The following is a 21,716-nucleotide window of genomic DNA, read 5'->3' on the forward strand; positions in this document are numbered from 1 at the left end:
AGACTGAATGAATGTGCTCAGAGACTGGTAGGGCAATGTGTAGGCTGTGCTACCATGATCTTTCTGTGACAAAGTCATGAAGTGGCATTTTTGAATCACAGCATGAAGAAATAATAAAAGCATTTTTCTTACAGGGGAGACCAGTTCTTTCACATCTTTTCTCAAGCCTCAGACTTGTGATGACAGAATCTGAAGTAGATGAAAAACAAAACTGAAATCAGGAGAATGAGATTTGTAAGACCATTTAAACTAAATACATAGATAGAAACAGTAGTCTGAAAATACAGTGTTTTTTTATTGCTCAATTAAGAAAACAAGGGACTTGACCTCAAAGCTCAGAGTGTATTGCTGAGTTTCACCAGCAGTGATTTGTTACCTGGGGATACAGCTTGGTTTCTTCATTGCTAATCTTGCCCATGTAGCAACATCTAACTGGGAGGTTGTCCTATATAGTAGTAAAATCCACATTGTCACTTGCTCCATTCAGTTTGGAAAAAGTATATAAAATACTGGGATAGTGCAGAAACATACTTGGCAACAAGTTGCTAAAGCATCCCACACGTGTTAAAAAATTGCAAAAACTGCCCGAAGATTCACCCAATCTGTAAGGGATATCTCTTGGTCAGTAATGGAGTTAACTTGGTTTTGTTCTTTTAGGGGTATCTTCAGAAGTTGGCCTGGCACATTTCATTCCTGGTGTTGTACTTAGTTGAAGGTTTGTGGGGTTTAATAATACTTATAAACCCTAACAGCTTCAGTTTCATGCTGTGCTGAACAACACTCACGAGATGAATACACATCATAAAACTTACAAAGGTGTATATCAGTTCTCAAAAGTTCCTCTTTGCAAGTAAAGCTGTTTTAAAGGTTATTCCAAGGCACAGGAGGGTCATAATTTTTTTTTTTTAACAGATGTTGTCTTCTAGGTACAGTAGATGGATAAAAGTAATTTCATTAGAAACAAGTGCTATGGCTCTTCTTCCTGTGAATGTGATTACTTCGTTTTTGAATGAAATGCTGGTGTGTGTGTCTGGAGTGACTCAGTGCTTTTCCACGGTTGTCTGAGTGGCATTGTCCACTGTAGAATGCAGTGATGGATCTCACTGAAAGTGGGCTTGTGCCCCGCCCCCTTTTAAAATGAGACACAGATGCATTTGATGCTTTTTGCCTTAAAACGTTTCCTTCTTTTTCTTTTGTGAAAAAAAATAATAACTAAAAGCAAACTGAGGGTAGAGAAAAGGCAACAGGCAAAGAATATTAATGGCTTCTTCTGAGAAATAAACAAGCAGAAGCTACACTGCTTTTCGTGGCTAGAGGTGCCACAGACTGAGTAGTTGGCAGGAAAGCCATTGTTGCTTATCAGGCTATTGTAAAATCTTACTGAAGGCTTTTCTTTTGAATCCGAAGTGAAGAATCCAAATCTGGGCTTAGATTTTTCTTCAGTCAGCTTAAACGCATAGTAGCCTTTAATCTTAACTTTGTCAATGTAGTAGGCTGAGAAGAAAAACCAAAACAAAGTGTTAATTAAAACTTACATTTCAAGTAAAACCTGAAGACTTTCTAGTAAGCAGTTCAGATTTCAAATTGTTATAAATATAAAAAGTGTACTTTCATCAGAAAATATTTACTGCTTCTCGTATTCAGCTGTCACAATTACATAGGAACAGTGCCTTACTGATAAAAAAATCATTACGAATTTGGATCTACCCCATGAAAACTGGGTTTGTACAAGGTTGGAGCTGGTAGTTTGTTTTCCTGGGAAAAGCTAGATGCTGCTCTTAACTGAAGCCAGCTGCAATGACTCGGGAGCGGCTGCCCATAAGTGCCATGAGAGCTTTCCAAGAATTCCTGCACTGCTCCAAAATCAGCTGCTCATCCCTGCAGCATGCATGGCTCTGTGTTACACTGGTGCACCCGTGTGCTGGGTGAGAATACTTAAAAATAGCAAGCCTTGAGGTAATGTGCAATCAGTGAGCATAGTTAGGAATGTGACCCAGACTAAGAATATGATTACAGACTAAGAACATAATTACAGGAGAAAACAAGTAGTGGAATGAGAACTAGAGTTGGACTCCCTTCAACAGCAGCTAGTGCTGCTGGTGCCCTACTGTATTCTGTCCCTGCAAGACACTGGATTTGCTTGCACTTTCTGTCCAATTATTAGTTCAGCAAGCAAGGAGGCTCTTGCCTTTCTTAGGAGAGTAGAAACTTTAATTGCCTCTTGGGAGTTGGGCTGAAGTGCTATCTCCTAATAATTTCAGAGTAACTGTGCATGCCCAGAGAGCTTCTCTCATGGTTTAAACTGGAGGCAGCTGTAGCTGCATTTTGTGCAAGGCACTTGATGCCATTCCTCTGTCATAGCTGCCCTGAGTGTGACTGCAGAGCTGGGCCCCTCAGGGGGCTCAGTGCTGCTGGCTCCTGCACCTGAACCAGGACTGCTTGCTCTGTCCAGGGCAAGACTTAGCTGTGCCTGGGTCTGAGCCATGGAAATGGCACTGGGGAACTTGAATCTGTCACGTACTCACCTTTTAAAACCTCTTGTGTGTATTTGCCCAAGTAATAATTTCGAAGCTCGTCGTTGTCTAAGGATGGGTCATCTATTCCATTTGCTGTGATGTAAATGTCAATGTCACCATACATTTTTTTGATCCACCTGAGAACTTTGCGCATTCCCCAAGGCACCACTGCCAAACGAGAAGGGGAGCTCAGGCAGGTGATATCCTGCAGGAATTGAATGTCCCGATCAAATTCATACTGGCTTCCGTTCTGAGGTTCGTCAGTCACAAATCTGGTGGTGAAGTGATTCAGTGCATAAAAGTCAGCTGTGCCTTTGACAAGCTGCTTTTCCTCGCTTGTGAAAGATGGCAACAAACTATATGAAAGGCCTTTTCTGTTTTTAAAGGTGATGTATTCCCTCATCGTAGCTGGATAGTCCCCAGTCTTAAATATGGGATTGGCAAACCAGCCTATTTCAAACTGAAGAAACCTGTTGGCAGCTTTTGAATGAGATTCAAAGAAGGGGTTGGCAGGCTCAGCCCAGTCAGAATGCAGGGATAGGGACACTTTGCCGTGCTGAGAGGACCGGTACCGCTCGTCGTATGTTCTCCAGGCCATGGCGTGCGCTATTAATAAATTGTGTGCTGCCCGATAGGTGTCATTGCTGCTCCTGTTGTAGACATTGCTTAGCTGGTTTGGCTCGTTTATTGTAATCCACAGTTTAACCAAATCACCAAGCTCCCTGAAGCATAAAGCTGCGTACTCTTGAAAAGCGTAGGCAGTGGATTGGTTCAGCCATCCTCCTGTCTGCAGCAGAGGAGCCGGCAGCCCCAGGTAGGTGTGAGTTGGATAATACAAGGTGACCATGGATTGAATGTTGAGTTTCAGGGCTTCACTGATCACACATCTGTAATACCTAAGAACTTGCCTGTTGACCACTGACAAATCTCCGTTGGGTAAAATTAGTGACCAGTCAAGAGCAAACCTGTAATGGGTCACTTTCATTTTCTCCAGGAGATCCAGTTGCTTTTTAATACTGACAAAATCTGTGCACTGTGCTGGTCGGGTTTTTAGCTTTACCCCATCAACTTTGTGCAGAAGCCCATCTCCTGTGACATTCCAGAGGTACAAGCTGGAATCACAGAACTGTGGTGAGGAAGCTGCCGATTCTGCCTGTGAAAATAAAAATATGTTACAATGGGTTTTAATTAAATGAACATAATATCTGCTTGTAATCTGCATTTCTGGCTGAGTTTAGCTGCTGATTAGTGCTGGATGTCAGAAGGCCCTGCTTAAATGCTCCAGGGGGAAGAGGATAACCCCCTCACCTGTATGGTCTTTGTGCTAGTGGTCATCATCATTCTGTTCCTTTCCCAATGAAAAACATCAAAATTGCACTTTTTTCTTTTCAATTACACATGGGCGTTTACCCTGCCACCAACCTACATGACATGTTTTCACAGAGACAGCTCTCCCTGATTGAGTTCACTCTGGTCATGCACACAGCAGTTCCCAGGCAGCTGCCTGGGGAGCAGGTGGTGAGAACAAGCACCAGGGGCTGTATGAGGCAGGCAGGGATTATTTTGTCACTGTTGCTGTGACCAACCTTGTGAAACTGAGGCATAGTAATCTGACACAAACAGCTTGTAGCATTTAGTTATACCTTTTCTGTCTCCTACTAGTTGAAAAAGTTCAGAATAACACTTTTTTTAATATTCAAATTTTTAAATGCTTTTTGTAGGTTTCAAAGTACAATTAGTGAAGTTTAAAATATTTCAATTGCTTTTTTTAAGGAAATGTACTTTTTTTCTGTGCTGCATATTAACAAGATATATAGAAACTTTTCCCTCTGTGGTTGTCAGTGAGTAGGTTAAATTAGGGGATTTTGTTGTTATCTTTTGAGGCTGGTATTTTCATGGGACTGTCCGTTTGTGATGACAAGAAGGGTATCCCAGCACTGGCCATACATACAGTTAGCTAATTTACTAAGTTTAAAGCAGAAATAGAAGAAAAATAAACTATAAATAGGTCCTGTAGGAGCCAGTTTGGACAAAAGGTTGTATGATCTGTTTTCTAATGAGAGCTCAGTTGGTAAAACCTCAAGATTGGTTATCTTCACCTGTGCTATGTGTCTTTTTAAAGAATGGCTTCTTACCCACTTGTCTGAGTGGCACTTGGAGCCAGGCCTAACCCAGGAATGTGTTTCTGCTGTAGACAAGATGTGGAGCCTGCAGGTCACTGCTGCCACCAGCATAATCACCTTGTCCCTGCCCTTTGTCACTCTCCATCAGGCCTTCACAAGCATCCCTATGGCCACACTGCAAACTGGATTTGGAAACCCCTGGTTGAAAAATAACCCAGTAACAATTGGTTGGATCAACTTCTTGGTCTGAAATTTCCTCATCTGATCTGCCACATGGAGACACAAGCAGAGGGAGGGCCATGCTTGGACGGGCTCCTGCAGCAGGGTCTGCTGCTGCAGCAGTAGCCAGCACTCTGTGACGAAGCTCACCTGAAAATCTGGAAACACATGAATGTGAACCAATGCAATTATGGCTTAACTTCTGTGGGCAGTGTGCACTGAAATTCATGAATGCAAGCTGCTGTATATGGTCATTTGTTCACAAAGTTGCTGATCACTCTGTTTCCAGATCCAGATCCGGATCTGATCCGCTTAATATTTTTTGCTCACCTTGATAACAGACTCGGTGACACCCCAGGAGAAGTCACAGGAGAACTGAGCTTGCAAGTTTGGGGTAGAATCCTTTGGGAAGAAGCCATTTTCTCGTATGATTTGTCTATAATAAAGTGCAGATGACTTGGGAATCCTTTCCTTTTTTTTGCTTTTGAAATCTACATAAAATAATCCACGCCTGATGTTGTAAGCATGTTGCCACTCGAAGCCATCAAGGAGGGACCAGGCTGTGTAACCAAACACATCTATTTTGTCGTATTTAATAGCTGCATAAGAGAAGGTAACATCCATGAGTCCTGTATGCATTACTCTAACATATATAAGGGATATTTATGAGAGAGGGCTATTTTCAAAATCTTGAGTGTCTTCTCAATATTTGTAGGGTTATTGACCCACTGTAATTCATTGCAAAACTGATGTATATATCTTAGTCTTTATTTACTAAAAAAAAAAGGTGTCACTAAGAATTTAAGGTGTCCTTAAGAAATTACTGTAAGATGCTTATTTCTGCTCTGCCAAACAAGAAATATTATACCACATCCATGTTTGAAGTTGCATTTGACAAATTGCCAGTAAAATAATACCAGTAAACTTAGAGAATCATGAGTCAAAATAAAGGGAGCAACAGTTGATCTGGTTTGTAACTTTGTCATGAAGCTAAAACTCTCTACCTTTATTTGCAAGATGTCTGCAAGCTCAAACATTTGGGAATGTCTACTCAGCTTGTAAATTGAAAAATCTATCTTGTTGGCATGGGACTGTTAACGACTTTGGAGACGTAGGATAGTGCAACCCAGAGACTGATTTAGTTACAAAATGGGTGCAGTGCATACTTCAGGCAATCTTAATGTCCCTCTTGCAAAGGAGTCTAGATATGATCTTTTACATACAATATATGAGAAAGATGACAACACAACTACTTTCTCAGATGGGGAACCTGATTCTTCAGGAAGGGCAGCAGAGCCTGCAGAGCAGCTGCTCAGTGGACACCAACTAACCACAATGCTTTTACCTGTGCAGGCTCGTGCCAGCTGGCAGCCTGCAAGGAAAGTCCAAACTCCACAGTCAGTCGTGTTCACTGCCTGTTGCCACCTTTAAGCTAGGAAATAACACGGACTAACTCCTCATGTTAACCTTATAAAGGCTGGAATACTCTAGGCAAAGCAGTGACTAAGTAGGGCTGCTGAGGATTTTGACACAGACAGGTGTCAAATCCTCATATTTTACCTGTAGTCCACCATACCAGTAAGCCAAGGAATAAAGTTGAAGTTTTCTGGTTTATTCTTTCCCAATATCTCATTTTCTCAGGACATATAATTTTGCATAATTCTGTATTTCCACTGAACTTCCTTGTCCTAGTCACACCAGGCTGCAACTTGAGCAGAAAGCAGTTTTGCACAGTGCATGTATTGATGCAGCAGAATTCCAAGGTATCCAGCAGCATGGGCATAGTCCAGCTGGATGTTTTCCTAGTAGCCAGATGAAATCAGAAAGCCCAAGAGCTTGCAATGTGAGTATATGGGAAGCTGATAGACAAGGGCAGAATGTTGGAAAGGAGATGAGGAAATGTAACAAAGCAATACAATGGCATGTATTTTCAAAGAAAGCAACTTGTAAATTAGGGAAACCATGGGAGAAAGTACAAAAATGTCTGAAAATATGCATTGCAAAATGCAGAGGCAGAGAATTATGTAGAGGATAAAGAGGTAAGCTAGAATGGCCTTGCAAGTAAAGATGAGTACTTGATGTCCACAATGAGGAAGGTTGAACAAATGGGAGCAGACATCAAGGGAAAGAGCAAGTGACAACTGAGAACATTTTTGTTTGTAGAAGTATATTGAATAGATGGGGTTAAGTTTAATTGTCAGAGCAAAAGATGCTGTGGTACTTGAGATGGTACATGCTGAGATTTTGTGACTGTTTAAATAGGTAGGGGAAAAAATACTATTTTACATATGCTTTATGGTAAAGAAAATTGCACGTTAGGCAGGTGATAGGTAGAGATCTGGTGGATCAGAGAGAGAGTGTGTTTGTAACATTGTCTGCAGGGACAGTGAAAGGAGGGAGCAGAAACAGATCAGGATCTTGACTGAGTGTTAGAGTGAGGATGAGAAAAGCCCCCTGAAAAATAAGGGGAAGGTTTGGGGCAGAAAGAAAGGGCTGAAGGTGGGAAAAGTCAGGAGTTAACAAAGCTCCCTATGTCACCAGAGGTGAAGACCTCAAGGCTTTTCTGTACCTACTATAGGTGGAGTCTTAGAGTCCTGCAGGAGTAATAGTTTCAGTATGGAAACCTAACCCTAACCAACCCTTACTCAATGCAGATGTTGGACTTTAGCTTGCTGAGACAGGGGCTGTGGGTTTTTTCTGTTTGTACAACACCTAGCACCAGTAGATCCTGATCCATGACTTGTATTCATGCAGTATAAATCATTAATGATTAACTTTGTTGCCACTATTCCATTAAAAAAAAAAAAAAACAGACTAAATTATTACAGAGCTAAATATCAAACAATCTAAAGTGCTCTCTGAAAAATCCAACAAGTAATTTCCGTACAAACCTTGTAAAACCTTATTAATGAAGTTTTTCATCATGTAGATGGCTGTGGTGTCATCTGTTTTCACGTGGCTGTCAGTGAACCAGCCATTCTCTGCAATCAAGATTCGAGGACTGTTGTATTCCAGTTTAATCCAGTTCAGTACTTCCCTCAAATTGAGTGACAAATTTTGTCCCATTTTTGGTAGAGTGTTTGGAGGTTTAAAGTTACTAGGACCAAAGGAAAATGCAAAGAAGTCAGCTGTTCCCTTTATGTAGTTTTTTTCATCTTCAGTAAAGTGTGGCAGAAACAAGAATTCATTTTTCAGTTCTTCTGGATAATCCCCATCCCCATGGATAGGTTTAGCAAACCATCCGAGTACTCTCTCCATGGACTTCTGACATTTAGAAATGTCCAACTCATTTTCCAATTTGTTAGGCTCAATCCAGTGGGATCCCAATACTATGGATATCATTCCCTTCTGATAAGGTCCAAAGTGTTCTTTGTAGGTATGCCAGACTTTTGCATGAGCCTGATGAGAGAAAAATAGCATTAAATAGTAGCTCTAATAAGTCTTTGTGCATGGCAGCTGGAGAGGCAGGTAGCTCCATCTGAGTCACTGCAGGCTTATGTGGAAGCATCAGTTAAGATACATGAATTAACCTGCACAGTTTAATGGGCAATCACTGTTCAACACTGCAAGGTTCCTTGGGATGAGGGCAATGCTCACTAACTTGTCTCCTATAGCACACTAGGGCTGTGGCTTTTTGCCTTTTAACACACATCTAAACTTCAGGAGAGATGCCAGCAAGGATGAGAACAGCTGTTACATGGACACTTTGGAACAGCTCTAACAATGGGATTTGAACTCTGTGATCTAGCCAGTCTTTCTCTGTCAAACAGTGATTCCTGATATGGTTAAAATTTCAAACCATCTTTACAATTATTCCATCAAAGATTAATTTCATATGATATTTCATTTGTTAGTGGTGACTCTGTGCTACTAACTGCTCTGTGCTCTGGGGGTTACCTGGACTTACTCTGATCAAACCACATCCACCCGATCCCTCTTCCTGGGATTCAGTTGTTTTATTCTGGCCTAGTCATATGAGCAAGTGTTCAAGTTTTGATATTTGCACAATCCCTAAATGTAAAAACCTGGGAAAAGGACCCAGCTGTGAAGTTTGAACCCAAATGTCAACTTTCACAGCTGGGCGAGTGAGTCTCACTCTCTGAGTGAGAATTTTGTTCAGGATTTTAGTTAATTTCTTCTTTGAAATGGCCACTGCACTGTATCACATCATAATACTGCTTTTCTGATTATAATACTGTTTTAGAAAGTGTGTCGTTATTGCATGTCACAATTAGCTTCAAATGCCACATTATTAACTACTTAAATAAGGGCGTACAGCAGACAAAACTTGCACAAAACCAGAAATACACGGGAGACTGAGGAGCTACTAGCATTGTCAAAGTCCTGTAAGGAAACAGGACAGGTAGGTCAGAGAGGAGTGACTCTGGACTGAATCACATCAGGTGATCTGACAAAGGGCAGGGCAGCTGACCTCTCCCAGCTGAAGAGTTGTCAAGTAACTCAGAGTTTACCTTATGCCTCTAGGGTGGCGTTATGCTTTTAAGCTGGAAAGAAAATAATAGTTTGCACCCAGAAAAAAAAACATTAGGAGCATTGTGAAACACTGAGTGCTGAGTTAGATTGTCATCATTACTAAGCCAAACAGCATTGCTTACCTTCGACAATAATTTCAGTTAATTTATCTAGAAACACACAGCCTTGACAGTTTAAAAAAAACTCCAAAAGGCCTGATGTCAGGTAGGTATTTGTTTAAGCTGGGCAGTACCAAAGAATTAGAGTTTGTGAAATTTTGTGTATCAGTTGTTTATGGTTTCTAAGGTCATGCTCGTAACATTTGTTCAAAGTCTGTCTTTGAAAATACTGATAAAGTGACACTAACCTTTGAAATGCAGCTTCAAAGGTTCTGTAGCTGAAGAGGGAAGCCTGCAAAAACGGATTAATGAGGGAAATTGCAAGTATTATAAAACTGATTTCTTAGTAGCCTCATCAGAAAATTTAAGTGGCCAGTGCCATCTCCTCAGCTGCCCTCACTGTTTCTCCTGAAAGTCCCTCCGGCCTGGGGGGGCTGCTGGGGCCAGGCTGACTCTGTGCTCTGCTTCTAGGGTATTCTGACCTCGTTTGCACAGTTTCTCTCCAGACACAGCCCATGAACACCACTCCTGAATGAGAAGCATATGGCTGCATTGGTTTAACAAGAACTCCCACTGCACTCAGCTGTGTGATGCAAGTGCCAAGTACCATGACAATAGCACCAGGTAAATCACAGCAATCACACTTGTCTAGGGGAAGTGGAGAAAGATGGCTTTGCCAAAAAACAACTAATTAGAATACGATATTACCATGTAAAAGCCAGGAATCCCTCATTGTATTCATATACATCTTCAGGAGGTGATTAGAAGAAAATAAAGTTACTATTAAAAATAATATTTACAGTAAAGTATACAGCCCCAGGTATAACTCTAGAGGAGTAGACCTCAAGTATAAATAAGTACATTTAATACGAGTCAAGAGAGAAACCTCATATACAAATTTGTATGTATCACTGATGACTTAATTTTGAGGATTAACTTTTACTGTAAAAAACTTCTCACTATCTACAGTAAGGGTTTTACAGACATAGTAGACACATAGTTGTCTATAAATCTGATTTGAGTTGTTAATGATCTGTAAGGAAGCTTAACATTCTCACATAGAAGGTAATGCTAAATGCAAACTATTGTTGATGGAATCAGCTGATTTATAGAACTTGTTTTTTAAGACCAGATATGAAACAAACATGAATTTAAAAGCCGTATCATATATCAAATTGGGTATTTTCAGTAAGTCTTGACTAATCTTTTTTCAGTTAGAGTTTAATCCCTAATCTTTCACTTTCCTTGTTAGAGCAAGGACAAATGTCAAGGCTAAATACACAGTTAAAGTAGGATCAATATTTGGTATTTATTCTAGATACGTATGACTCATTAATTTCAGCATATTTTCCTGGTATAAATGTAGAAAATATTCCCTAGTCTTGAAAGTCACAGAGACTGCTATGTCAGTTAGTACTAACCCTGTAAAAAAGCTAGAAAAGTCAACTTAATAAACTGAAGACAACAGTATTTGTTCTTCTCTCTTTTTGAAGCTTTCTCATACTCCATGAAATTCTGATCCTGTAATTTAACATATGCACATGCAAAGAGCTTTCTTTGCAATAGAGCAATACTTTCAAATTCTTAAGATACTTTAGTCAACCAATTTTTCTTTGCAGCAGCAATGAGTCTACAAAACAATGTCAGGGTATAAAGAGTTATTTTAGTGTGCTGGAGGAAATCTAGAATTGAAAAAAATGATAATAAAATTATTTGGCTTTTAGTTTACTTATTTGGTGTTTAAACCATGAAGAACTAGAATATAGTCTGAGGATGATGTTACAGTTCAGAAGAAGGGCAAGGGTGTGTGGTTTATTTGGAGAGTGTATTTCTGCTAAAGGCTTTTTTGGTCTGTGGTAAAGATGCCCCATAGCCAGAAGAGCTAAAGTAGCCTAAACCTTTCTTTTGCAAACTGAATCTCAATCCTTGTGAAGGATTGCCTACATCTCGAGATGCAGGTGACTACACTTCCTGAGAGGGTGTTATGAATGACTGAGGCTTTACTATCATAATTTGTTGGATATTAACTGTCCTGCATTTGGACTGTGTTTTCCCTAAGGATTACCAAGAAATCTAAGAAAGCTAACCTGAATATAACAAACCATAAAAAACTATGAATCAGTGCTGAATTTTACATCATCACTGAGGCTACTACTATTTGAAAAATCTTCCAGCAAAGACATTTACAAGCACAGATGATTCTGGTGTCCACCCTAGAGCCATACTTGATGGAGACAGGTGCTGGTGTAGTTTCATCTTTCTGCATCCTGAAGAAAGGAATCTCCTTTGGGGGAAGGGAAGGAAGTGTCTCACAGAACATAGAGGTAATAATTATTTCCCATTCATGAAGTAGAAATTTGTTTTTAAGGAGAATGAATATAGGACTTTTCTGGGGCACACTCATCCCACTTTGGGATCAAAGTCAGCAGCATCCACGAAGAGATCCTGGCATAGTGAGATCTATCAAAGAGCTGGGAGTAATGCAGCTGGACACAGAAAAGGACCTGATCTGCAGTGGACCTTTAGGGACACACCAGGCTTGAAAGTGAATTTATTACTTTTTCCAAGTATGTGATGAAGACAATTTTAGGGAGACCTCATTATGATATTTCTCTCTTGGACTATTCTGCCCGATGGAAAGGAGTGTGAATAATCTTTAACAGGAAATAAAAAATAATTTAAAGAAAAAGAGCCCCTTTCTGCCTACTAGCAAAAGCAGAGCTTCCTGGAGGGCACCCATACAGAGGAGGAAAAGAAGACAGGTTGCTCTTGTGATATTTACAAATCTCAGTCCAAGTATGAAAGAATGTAACTAGATATAGACAAAATGGTAATAATATATCAGGTATACATCTCACATAGGTCCAGTCACAATGATTCATCTGCCTTGTATTTCTTGTCAGATTTATTTACTGATAAATCAAAGAAATCCATCCAATTTTTCTGCATTTTTTTTCTTCTCTGCCTCAGTCTGACATCTGCCTCAGGAGCAAGCTCATAGTTTTGGGTTTTTTTTTCATTTTTTTGGTTTATCTTTAAAATATTGCACAGCAGTTTATCATTAATTGTTTTCTGATGTTGCCTTTGTGAAGTGCAGTGTCCTTTAACAAAGAACAGAAATACAGTTTTGCTGACCACTCTCCATCTGCTATAAGAACTCCACATGCTCCTTTTATTCCTCATAATGACCATACAATTGGAGAGAGATTAATCTAAGAGAATCCCTTAGCAATTTACAATTAATAGCACCAAAGTTCAGATTCCCTGTTAATTTCTGTAGAGGTAGTATCGATTCCTTTGAAATGGTCAGTGGCAATGATTACCCTCTGTGTATGAACAGAATACATAGAAACATGCAAATACGTTTTTAAAATTGAAATTTTTTTAACTCAAATTTGAAATTCTTCTTCTGAATTATTTTCCCAATGTGGATCTCCTGAGCACCCTGCTTATCAGCCTCTGATTCTGCATTCACTACCTCTCTTTACAGATCTCGAACAGCACGGCCCTGCAAAGGGCAGGGCTGTCTCAAGCAGATGAGTCTGGGGCATTCCCTTCACAGGTTGCAAGGCTTGGAGGGGAGCACAGGCAGGAGGTGACCCAGCATCAGCAACGCCTTGTGCCAGCCAACACACAGAGCCTAAAATGAATCCTATCATGAAGATGATCCTTGAGGTCCTCTTCCAACCTGGTATTCTATGACCTTTTTGATATACCAGCTAATTATTTGAGTTTTAAGACACTATTGCTTTTGAAAGCAGTAAAATGGATACATTTAAAACTAAGAGAAATTTCTCCAGCCCTTTTCAAGAAACACTCCAGCAACTTTCAAATTGCTCTTACAGTAAAATAATCCGAAGTCCAAAAAAAAAGCAGAGGTTTATGGTTTGTTGTATTGTTTTTCTGATTCTATGAAATTTAGCTTCAGGTTATGATTGATATATCACAAAAAAGCACTCCTTTATATAAACAGTGAGCAGTTCTGGTAACACCTCAACTGCAACAATACACAAGGAAATTAAACTAAAAGTAGGATTCATGCGAGAGCTTCATTTAATTTCTCCAAAAGTACTACTAAAAGGCTTGGGAATGACTTTCAGCAAATTGCTGTGCAACAATGTGGTGGCCAGATTAACTTCATTTCAGCATTACAGACCTGTTTTTCCTGCTCTGTATATTTAATGGATGGACCTGGTTTGTGCACAGGATAGCATTGAGGACCGTGTCTGTCAATAGCCTGTCCAAAAATGAAGCCTTGACATGGACAAGAATGTGGTTCTTCCTAAAGCTGATTACATAAATGGCAATTTTCCCAAGAGCTTTAACAGGCTTTGCCTCACACTGCCAAGACCTGACATTTGGTTGATATTTTATTTTTGGGATAATGTTTTTCATTTGCAGTGGGAAATTAGAAGGTAGCCATAGCACAATGTCTGAGAAACAGACCAGTATATACTGGTCATGAAATAAAAACCCATGTGAAATCTCTTTAAAGAGATAATATTATAATTTTTCTAGATTCTCAAAGGAGAGATATTTCAAAACACATGAATCATGACTGTGCATCTATACATTCTATTAATACTGTATTGTCAACAATGAAAAATGAACTGAACATTTAAACTCATACAAAAATCTTTCTTTGAGAAAGATTCTGGCTAGTTGGCTTGGAACATATAGTACTTAGCTGTGACTTCTGTGGAATGGCTGGCTAGTAAATTATTATAAGAGAAATAAATAATTATATAGAGATATAAAGAGATAAAAAGAGTTGACTCATATCGACTGCTACCTCAAGAGTTCCCATTCCATCTCTAACCCCAATCAGAAAACTCCAGTTCCTCAAATACTTTACTACAAATTCAAGATTTTTCATTGATCTCAAATCCAGAATCTCCAGAAATTTTACAGTGGTACAGGAGAGAACTGCTAATACTAAAGTAAAGTTAAAGTTCATGGGGTTGTAAGAAGGGTATCAGAGGAGAAAAACTTCTGCCCATGGATAATAAAACGGTAGCTAAAGGATTGTGTGCTGCTGAAAGTCTCCTAAACTCTTCCCTCCAAGTGATTTATTTTATACTCTAGAACAAGAAGTAACTATCAAATCAAGCCTGAGAGACAAATAATTTTGAGGAGGAAAATTAGGTCAGTAATTTGTGTATCAGACCCAGCTGTGCCTGCCTTCCTGGAAAACCCAATTGATTCTTTGGCAGAGGAGTATCACTCCCTGTGTGTGGTGTGCTGCTGACATGGATTTTACAGGAAGTGCAGAGACTGCCTAGTTGGTACTCCACATTTGATTGTGACACTCAGAAATGAAGGCAAGAAATATTGCAAACTTACATGGTATCTTTTACATGCATTATATAAAATAGCACTTGAAAATAGAAAGAATGATTTGGCATCAGTTTTCTTTGAGATGCTTCACAAATCTTTGTAGTTAAATCATTCTTCTGCTAAGTCTGAAATCAGTTAGTGACTCAGGATGCTTGACAACTTTTCTGTGTGTAAAACTTCTATTGACTGCAGCATGACTTTTTTGAAAAATGATCTTCTGAAGGTTCAAAGCCAGAGGCAAATACAAAAATTTGTCAGCTGCAGAACATTTTAACTACTCTGGCAAATAATTTTTTCCCCACATGCATACTTCTTTCTGTAGGATTAATCCATTCAGATTTATTTGTTAACTACATGTGTGATATATGGCAAGTTGTAGAAAAATTCTCTTTGTGACAGCTAAGAATAGTCTCAGCAGGGGGAATTATGCTGGCTGCAGAGATGAGATAGAGACCTGTTCTGTAAAGTACTTTGAACACAGCAGATGCAAAAAATACTGTACATCATGGAAATAATTTGAAACTCTCAAGTACCAAAGAGGACATTTGTTTTCTTCTGAAGCCAAGATGTGCCAACCTTACTAGTTTAGAAGCAAACAGTTTGCAATTTAATCTTACTAAGCTAAACAAATCATACTTACACATACCTACTCTATGGCCAGTAAAGTTGACTCAATATGCAAATACAAATGAATTTCCTTTTAAACTAATAGGATAGTCATTCCAGTATGGCCAAATCTGTTTAACTAAATGTAAAGAACAAAGAATGCTCTTTAAGAGTTAGAATTTGCATGTAAAAGATAATTTAAATAAAATAATAAACAAGCACTTTAAAACAAATAATTATTGACTCAGCTCTTGTGACAAGCAATAAAATCAAAGTGAGGGCTAACAGAAAGAGTGCCTTAGCTAAAGGCTATTTGTTTGTGCTATCACAGTAGGTGATTATTAAAAAAACATTGATCACAGGACCAATTCCTCTTACTATTTCCCAGAGCAGTGCAAGATCAATTTGTAAAATCTTATTATACTGTACCTTGATCAAATTGTGTCCTACTGAGTAGACAGTTCTTATTTTCCCTCTCTCTCCTGGAGCATGAATACCTGTGCCATACCCATGCCAAGCAACTAAATATGGATTGTGGATTGTAATCCAATATTTAACACGATCCCCAAAGGTCTGGAAGCAAAATGTGGCATAGTCATTGAAGATATCAATCACCGATTCATTTTTCCATCCCCCGAATTTTTCTTGCAGCATCAAGGGCAGGTCCCAGTGGTACAGTGTAACCACGGGGTCAATATTTCTGTACAGTAAAGAGTCAATAAGGGTGTTATAATACTGAAGTCCTTTTTCATTGGGAGCTGCCACCACTCCAGTGGGGAAAAGCCTTGACCATGAAATTGAAAACTGGTAAAAAGTAACTCCCAAAAAATCCAGAGCAGACAAATCTTTGTCCAACAAGGTATAACTGTCACTGGAGGTGCCTGTGCTGTCAGCGTCCCTGAACTCCGAGCGGGTGAAGCGGTCCCAGATGGAGGAGCCTTTCCCGTCCTTCCTCCAGCTGCCTTCCACCTGGAAAGCTCCTGTCCCTACCCCCCAGAGAAAATCTTTGGGGAAAGTGTCATATAAAAACATCTGTGTTTCGCTCACGGGGCTGAAGTGGGAGTCCTTTTTCCACACAGATCTTCCCTCTCCAGCAAGCCCAGTAACTATCCTCACGAAAACTAACGTCCAAAAAGCAACAATCTTCTCCAGCCGTTGGCCACACATTGTGCCAGTTTATACTGCCAGTGTTAAAAATCAGATTTCTTGCACTGATGCTGAAAAAATTCCATTCTTTTGCTGGAGTCCACACTGTGCAGACCGGTTTCATTTGCCACAAGCCGCTGAAGTGTCTTATCAAAGCTTCACTAAAAGCTTGTGATTGTAAAAGCCCTGTCAATGATTAGCCTGAACTGTGAGACATAGAAGGGATCCGAGAATGGTGTAATTCATAGGGAGGTGGCCTCTGCATGACCACTGAGACACCCACCTGGCTTCTTACTGCAGCCTGCCTCAACCACAGAAATGCTAGGAACTAATTTATCATCATTTACAGGTCAGTCATTCAGTGGGATAATATAGGTGACAGGGTCTAAGAAGCTATCACATCCTTTATTTCTTGTGGAGCTGTATTTTACGGAAACATTAATACAATTCACACTACATAATCACTGATTTAAAGGAGATTTATCCTATCTGTGTAACTGGATGGCTGGAAGGGCAGTGCACGATTCCTCAGTCCTGTCCTGCTCAAACAACCTACTTCTGCTGAAAAACTCTTCCTGGACTTGTGGAAAATTTTGTTGTGAACAAGAGATATACACACATCCAACTAACTATATAAAATCACAAAGCAAGTCAATATTTCTTTCAAACACGAAATGCAGCCATTTTTCTATCCTATATAAAAGTCTCCTGTACAGCAGTACACACAGCTGTTTTCAATGCCACTACACTTCTAAAGCAGCTGTCACCATCATTACCAGATGCTTCAGCTCCAAGTACCCACAACAGCTCTGTAACCCCATGGGATACCTGTGGGCAAGGGAAAGACAACAGGCTTCTCCCCAGCAAACACAGCAGTGTTAGTACCACTGGCACAAGGATGCAGAGTGTGCTGTACCTGCCTGAGACGTAGGGGCAGCAGAGACTGGTGCTCTCAGATGCTTGGTCTGTATAAGGTCATGAACTGCACCTCCTTCCTTATTACTGACATGACTGGGAGCATGCTCTAATCATGGTTTGAAAGTGTTTAGATGTTTCAAGCCTTTGTGAATCCATTTTCTTGCTTGGTCATATTTAACTGTTTGGGCTGTAATTTAACTTTATGAAGTTAAAGAGGAGGCACTTGAAGTGATGAAAATCATATAGTGAATTTGGAAGAAGGATTTAATTACCTGAGCAAATACTTGGGGAAAGGAAATACTGTGACTGTTGTTAATTTGGAAAGCAATCAGCACAGAAGAGTGAGATGTGACCAGGGGGTGTTAGGAAGCGAGGGTGTGAAAGGAGGGGAAGAGAATTAATGATTCCACTGGCTCAGGTGGCAGAGTCAGGCCAGGCTCCACCCCGATGCTGTATGAGGACATCATACAGTGTGATGCTGCACAGTGGGATTTCCTGCCTCTGTCCACACACCAACCAGTCTGGCTTCAGAATGAAAGACTGGGAGAAGCTGAATCTCCAGGGCACTTGCTGGTACAGAAGTAATAGTTAGGAAGCCTAATGATTATTCAGTTCAATTCTTACTTATCAGTTTTCTTCTTTGCCTTTGTGAAGGCATATGATTCAAATGAAGAAAACAATTTTTTACTTGACTCTTTAATATGTACTCTCCTTGTTTTGGGGGTTGGCTTGAAGATCTGGGGTTTGACCTACAGAAATGCTGAACACATTAGTTGAAAGGACAGAGTTTTGAATGTTAGGCTGAGTTCTGAGTTGACACATTCATTCTGCCTAGATATGTAAATGAAGAAAAAGACCTAAAGACAAAGTTCACTCAGAAGTGTAATGTTTACATTAACATCAGCTGCTCAGATCTACTACTGTTAGGTGCTCAAAGAAGCACAGCTTATGTAATCGCCCACAACAGCCTCATGCAAATCCCTTATCTCTACCTTATACAGCAAAAACTGTTTGACATAGGATCAAGTCTTTCTAAAGACACGTAATTGTGATGGATACTACAGAAAGCCTAATGTAAATAGAAACTATACCGCAGCTTTATGAAAAACTTTTGGAATTTTTCATCTGTAATAAAATGCTAATTTCTACTTCTACAATGCCCGAAAATTTTTATTTTCTTTACTAGAGAGTCTAGTAAGAAAAATACTCCTTATGGGATTCTTCCAAAAGAGAGACTACAATCTAGTAAAAGAGTATTTTAATGCCCCTTATTACTACCAAAAAATCAGAATTTAACCTGAAATTTCACTTTAAAAGTTGGTTTCAATTCCAAAAGAGTATCAACATAGCTATATACAAAAATGTGGAAGTAAGATATTAACAAAAAGAAAACACTTTTTTATTTCTCAAGATAAGAAAATGTAATTTTCTTATTAAAAATCTCCTCTCTCAATAAGCAAGACAAAGCCTTCACTAATAATATTAAAAGTAGGTCTAAGCTTATTACATAAGGGGGAAAAAAACCTCAAGTTCAAGATTTAATATCTCACTTTTTCAAATGTATTTTGGAAAAGAAACCTAACATAAAAAGCCAAATAATCTGTGGGTTTCTGCAAGGTAGAAAATAATACTAATTGTGCAAAAATTATTTGTCATCGTTGTAACAGAGTGGTGAAATCAAGTGTACTTTAGCTACTTTTTAAAAAGCTGTAATTTTAATTGGGTATAGGCCTTTAAAACACTACCCATCATCAATTATAGACTCAAGTGCTATTGCCTTGAGTTTATCTTGCAAAGTACATCATAATACATAACAATAAGTACTCCGTTTTCTTTCCTGTGGTGGAGCAAGGCTTCTCCCACTTCTAGCGGTTCCATAGGGATGTACACAGGAACAGAGGTATCCCCACCACAGCCAGGAGTGAATGGCAGGCATGCCTGGTGTCCACTCTGATGTCTCCATAAAGGGTTAAACTCTTGCCTTCCAAGAAACATGAAGATGTCACGAACCCACAAACAGATACTCCTCTGCTGGATGTTGCTCTAGGTAGCTTTATCGACTCCAAACAGAGATAACCACCTGCAATAACTCTTTCAGCATTATTTGAACAGTTTGTCTCTCACAAACGTCAGCCATTTTAACTGATGTTTAGTTCTGGTATCAGGAATAGGCCCAGTTTTCAAAGTTACATAACGAGAATTAAGTATGTAAATACAAACTTATCCCTGGAGATGTTTTTCTAGAGCAATATTGTTTTTGTTTGCACAGCCATTACGTTGAGTGCGTATGGAATAACTTGCAAAACAGGCCAAAAAGCACAGCCTGTGCCATGGGTCTGTTTACTCACTGACTGTGTTCCTTAGGCAGAAACCCAAATTCACAAGCTATGCTAATGCTGAAAACACATGGGTCCACCTAACCCTGTGTGTTCATTGTGAAAAGTGCATATTATATGGCTCTAAACAGATATTTACCATACATATTATGTTTTATTGATTAGTAGTGCAGTATTAACATTTTAACAGTATGGTAAATGTAGTTTCATAGTTAAAAGGTAACTTTTGTAGTTAAAATAGAAACTATGTAAGTGGAATGTTTTCTTTTTAGAAAGGAATGAGGTTCTCCCGCGGGATGGCGGCTGCAGGACACCTAAATCTCTCAGAGAAAGAGAAGTTATTGCTCTTTTCTCAGGAGAAACTAACTTCTTCCCGCCTGGTTCAGTCCAAAAGATGCCGCTAGGATTAAGAGAAGCTGATGATGGACAGAATCCTTTATTTGAATGGAATTCATGCATAATGTATGAAGTATATGGATATGCAAGAGGCGATCATTTTTAAGGGTTAATCCTTTGTTAACGGGTGTCCTTTTTCAGGAAAAGGTACCCGGACCGTCCGTAACTCTTTGTTCATATTGTCTAGGCCGCCCTCACCACCGTGCCTGGGGTCCCTTGTGCTGCATGGTTTATGCCACCGCGGCACGGCTCCCGTCGGCTCCAGCGGTCCCATCCCCGACCGCTTTCCCCATTGTCCACTAGCCAATCTCCCGCTGCCCGTGCCGCCGTCCCTGCTCCTTTATCTCTGCCGGGACCGCTGCCGCCATGAACCCCGCACCCCGCCCGCCATCTCCCGCCATCTCCCGCCATCGCTCCCGGCGCTCCCAGCGCTCCCGGCTCCGGCGCTCCCGGCACAGGCCCCGCCCGCGGCCCGCCCTGGCAGCGCCGGGCCCGGCGGGATGGGCTCCCCTCAGCCCCGTCCTGCCCCAGCTCCGGTCCCTCGGGAGCCGCGGCTCCGGCTGTCCAGGGAAACTATCCAGAGAAAGCACCTTATCCAAACACTAGGAGCTCAGTTATAAGGCAGCCCTCTCCAAATTCTTTCTCAAAACACGGGAGAAAGACTATAGAAGGTTAAAAGGAGAGTTAGATGAAGGGATTGGTCTGTTCCCCTTAAGAGAGGTCCCAGTGGGAGAGGGTGGAACAGGGTTTTTAAATGCCCCTTTGACTTCTTCTGAGGTCAGAAATTTTAAGAAAGAAATAAAAGGGATTTTGGAGGGTCCCATAGGCACAGCTGAAGATGCAGTCCACAATGAAAACAATATTTTCTCAGGAAGAGACACAATCCGAGCAGCTGGAATAAAAGGACGGGAAAAGGACAATCCGCAGGGGCTGCCCAGAGAAGATAAAATGCCAACTGCACCTCCTGAGTGGGGTCAAAATAAGGAGGGGAGGAAACAAAGGAGTGACTATCGTAATTTAATAACCAAGGGAATAAAAGGGGCAGCACCCAGAGGGCAAAATGCTAAAAAGGCTTTTGAGGCACAGCAGGGAAAAGAAGAGACTCGAACTGAGTGGTTAGACAGACTTAGGAGGAATATGAAACAATATTCCAGAATAGACCCTGAAACTGATGTGGGAAAAGCTCTGTTGAGGATTAACTTTGTCACTAATGCTTGGCCAGGTATTGGAAAAAAATTAGAAAAAAATGAGGATTGGCGTAATAGATCATTAGATGATTTATTAAAGGAAGCTCAAAAAGTTTATGTCTGGAGAGATGAAGAAAAGGCTAACCTGAAAGCAAAACTTATGTTAGCCACCACGAGAGAAAACAATTTCCAGAGAAATCAAAGCCATGCAGGCGCTACTCCTAAATATGAAGGTGGTAGCGACAGGGGGAAGGAAAAGAATAGAACCCCAATACAAACCAAGTCTCAGGAGTACTCCAAAAATGTCTGTTATTACATTATTGTAGGAAAAATTGTCTTA

At 40.2% G+C, this 21,716-nt stretch overlaps 1 protein-coding gene across 2 annotated transcripts; it reads right to left on the reverse strand.

Moving 5' to 3' along the window:
* Positions 1-274: 274 nt before the first annotated feature.
* KLB (klotho beta) lies at positions 275-16,716 on the reverse strand. 2 transcript variants are annotated; one of them, XM_064418366.1, is made up of 5 exons: positions 15,823-16,716; positions 7,750-8,257; positions 5,189-5,457; positions 2,526-3,669; positions 275-1,494 (listed from the first exon to the last, which is right to left on the reverse strand). In XM_064418366.1, exons 1-5 carry the CDS (start codon positions 16,558-16,560, stop codon positions 1,133-1,135), a joined length of 3,021 nt encoding a protein of 1,006 aa, XP_064274436.1. In that variant the 5' UTR covers positions 16,561-16,716; the 3' UTR covers positions 275-1,132. The 2 variants fall into 2 exon arrangements, with proteins under 2 accessions (XP_064274436.1, XP_064274437.1); XM_064418367.1 differs by having other exon boundaries at positions 16,441-16,715.
* Between the last annotated feature and the right edge of the window lie 5,000 nt (positions 16,717-21,716).

This window comes from Passer domesticus, chromosome 4 (genome assembly GCF_036417665.1).
Source record: "Passer domesticus isolate bPasDom1 chromosome 4, bPasDom1.hap1, whole genome shotgun sequence".
Taxonomy (NCBI): domain Eukaryota; kingdom Metazoa; phylum Chordata; class Aves; order Passeriformes; family Passeridae; genus Passer; species Passer domesticus.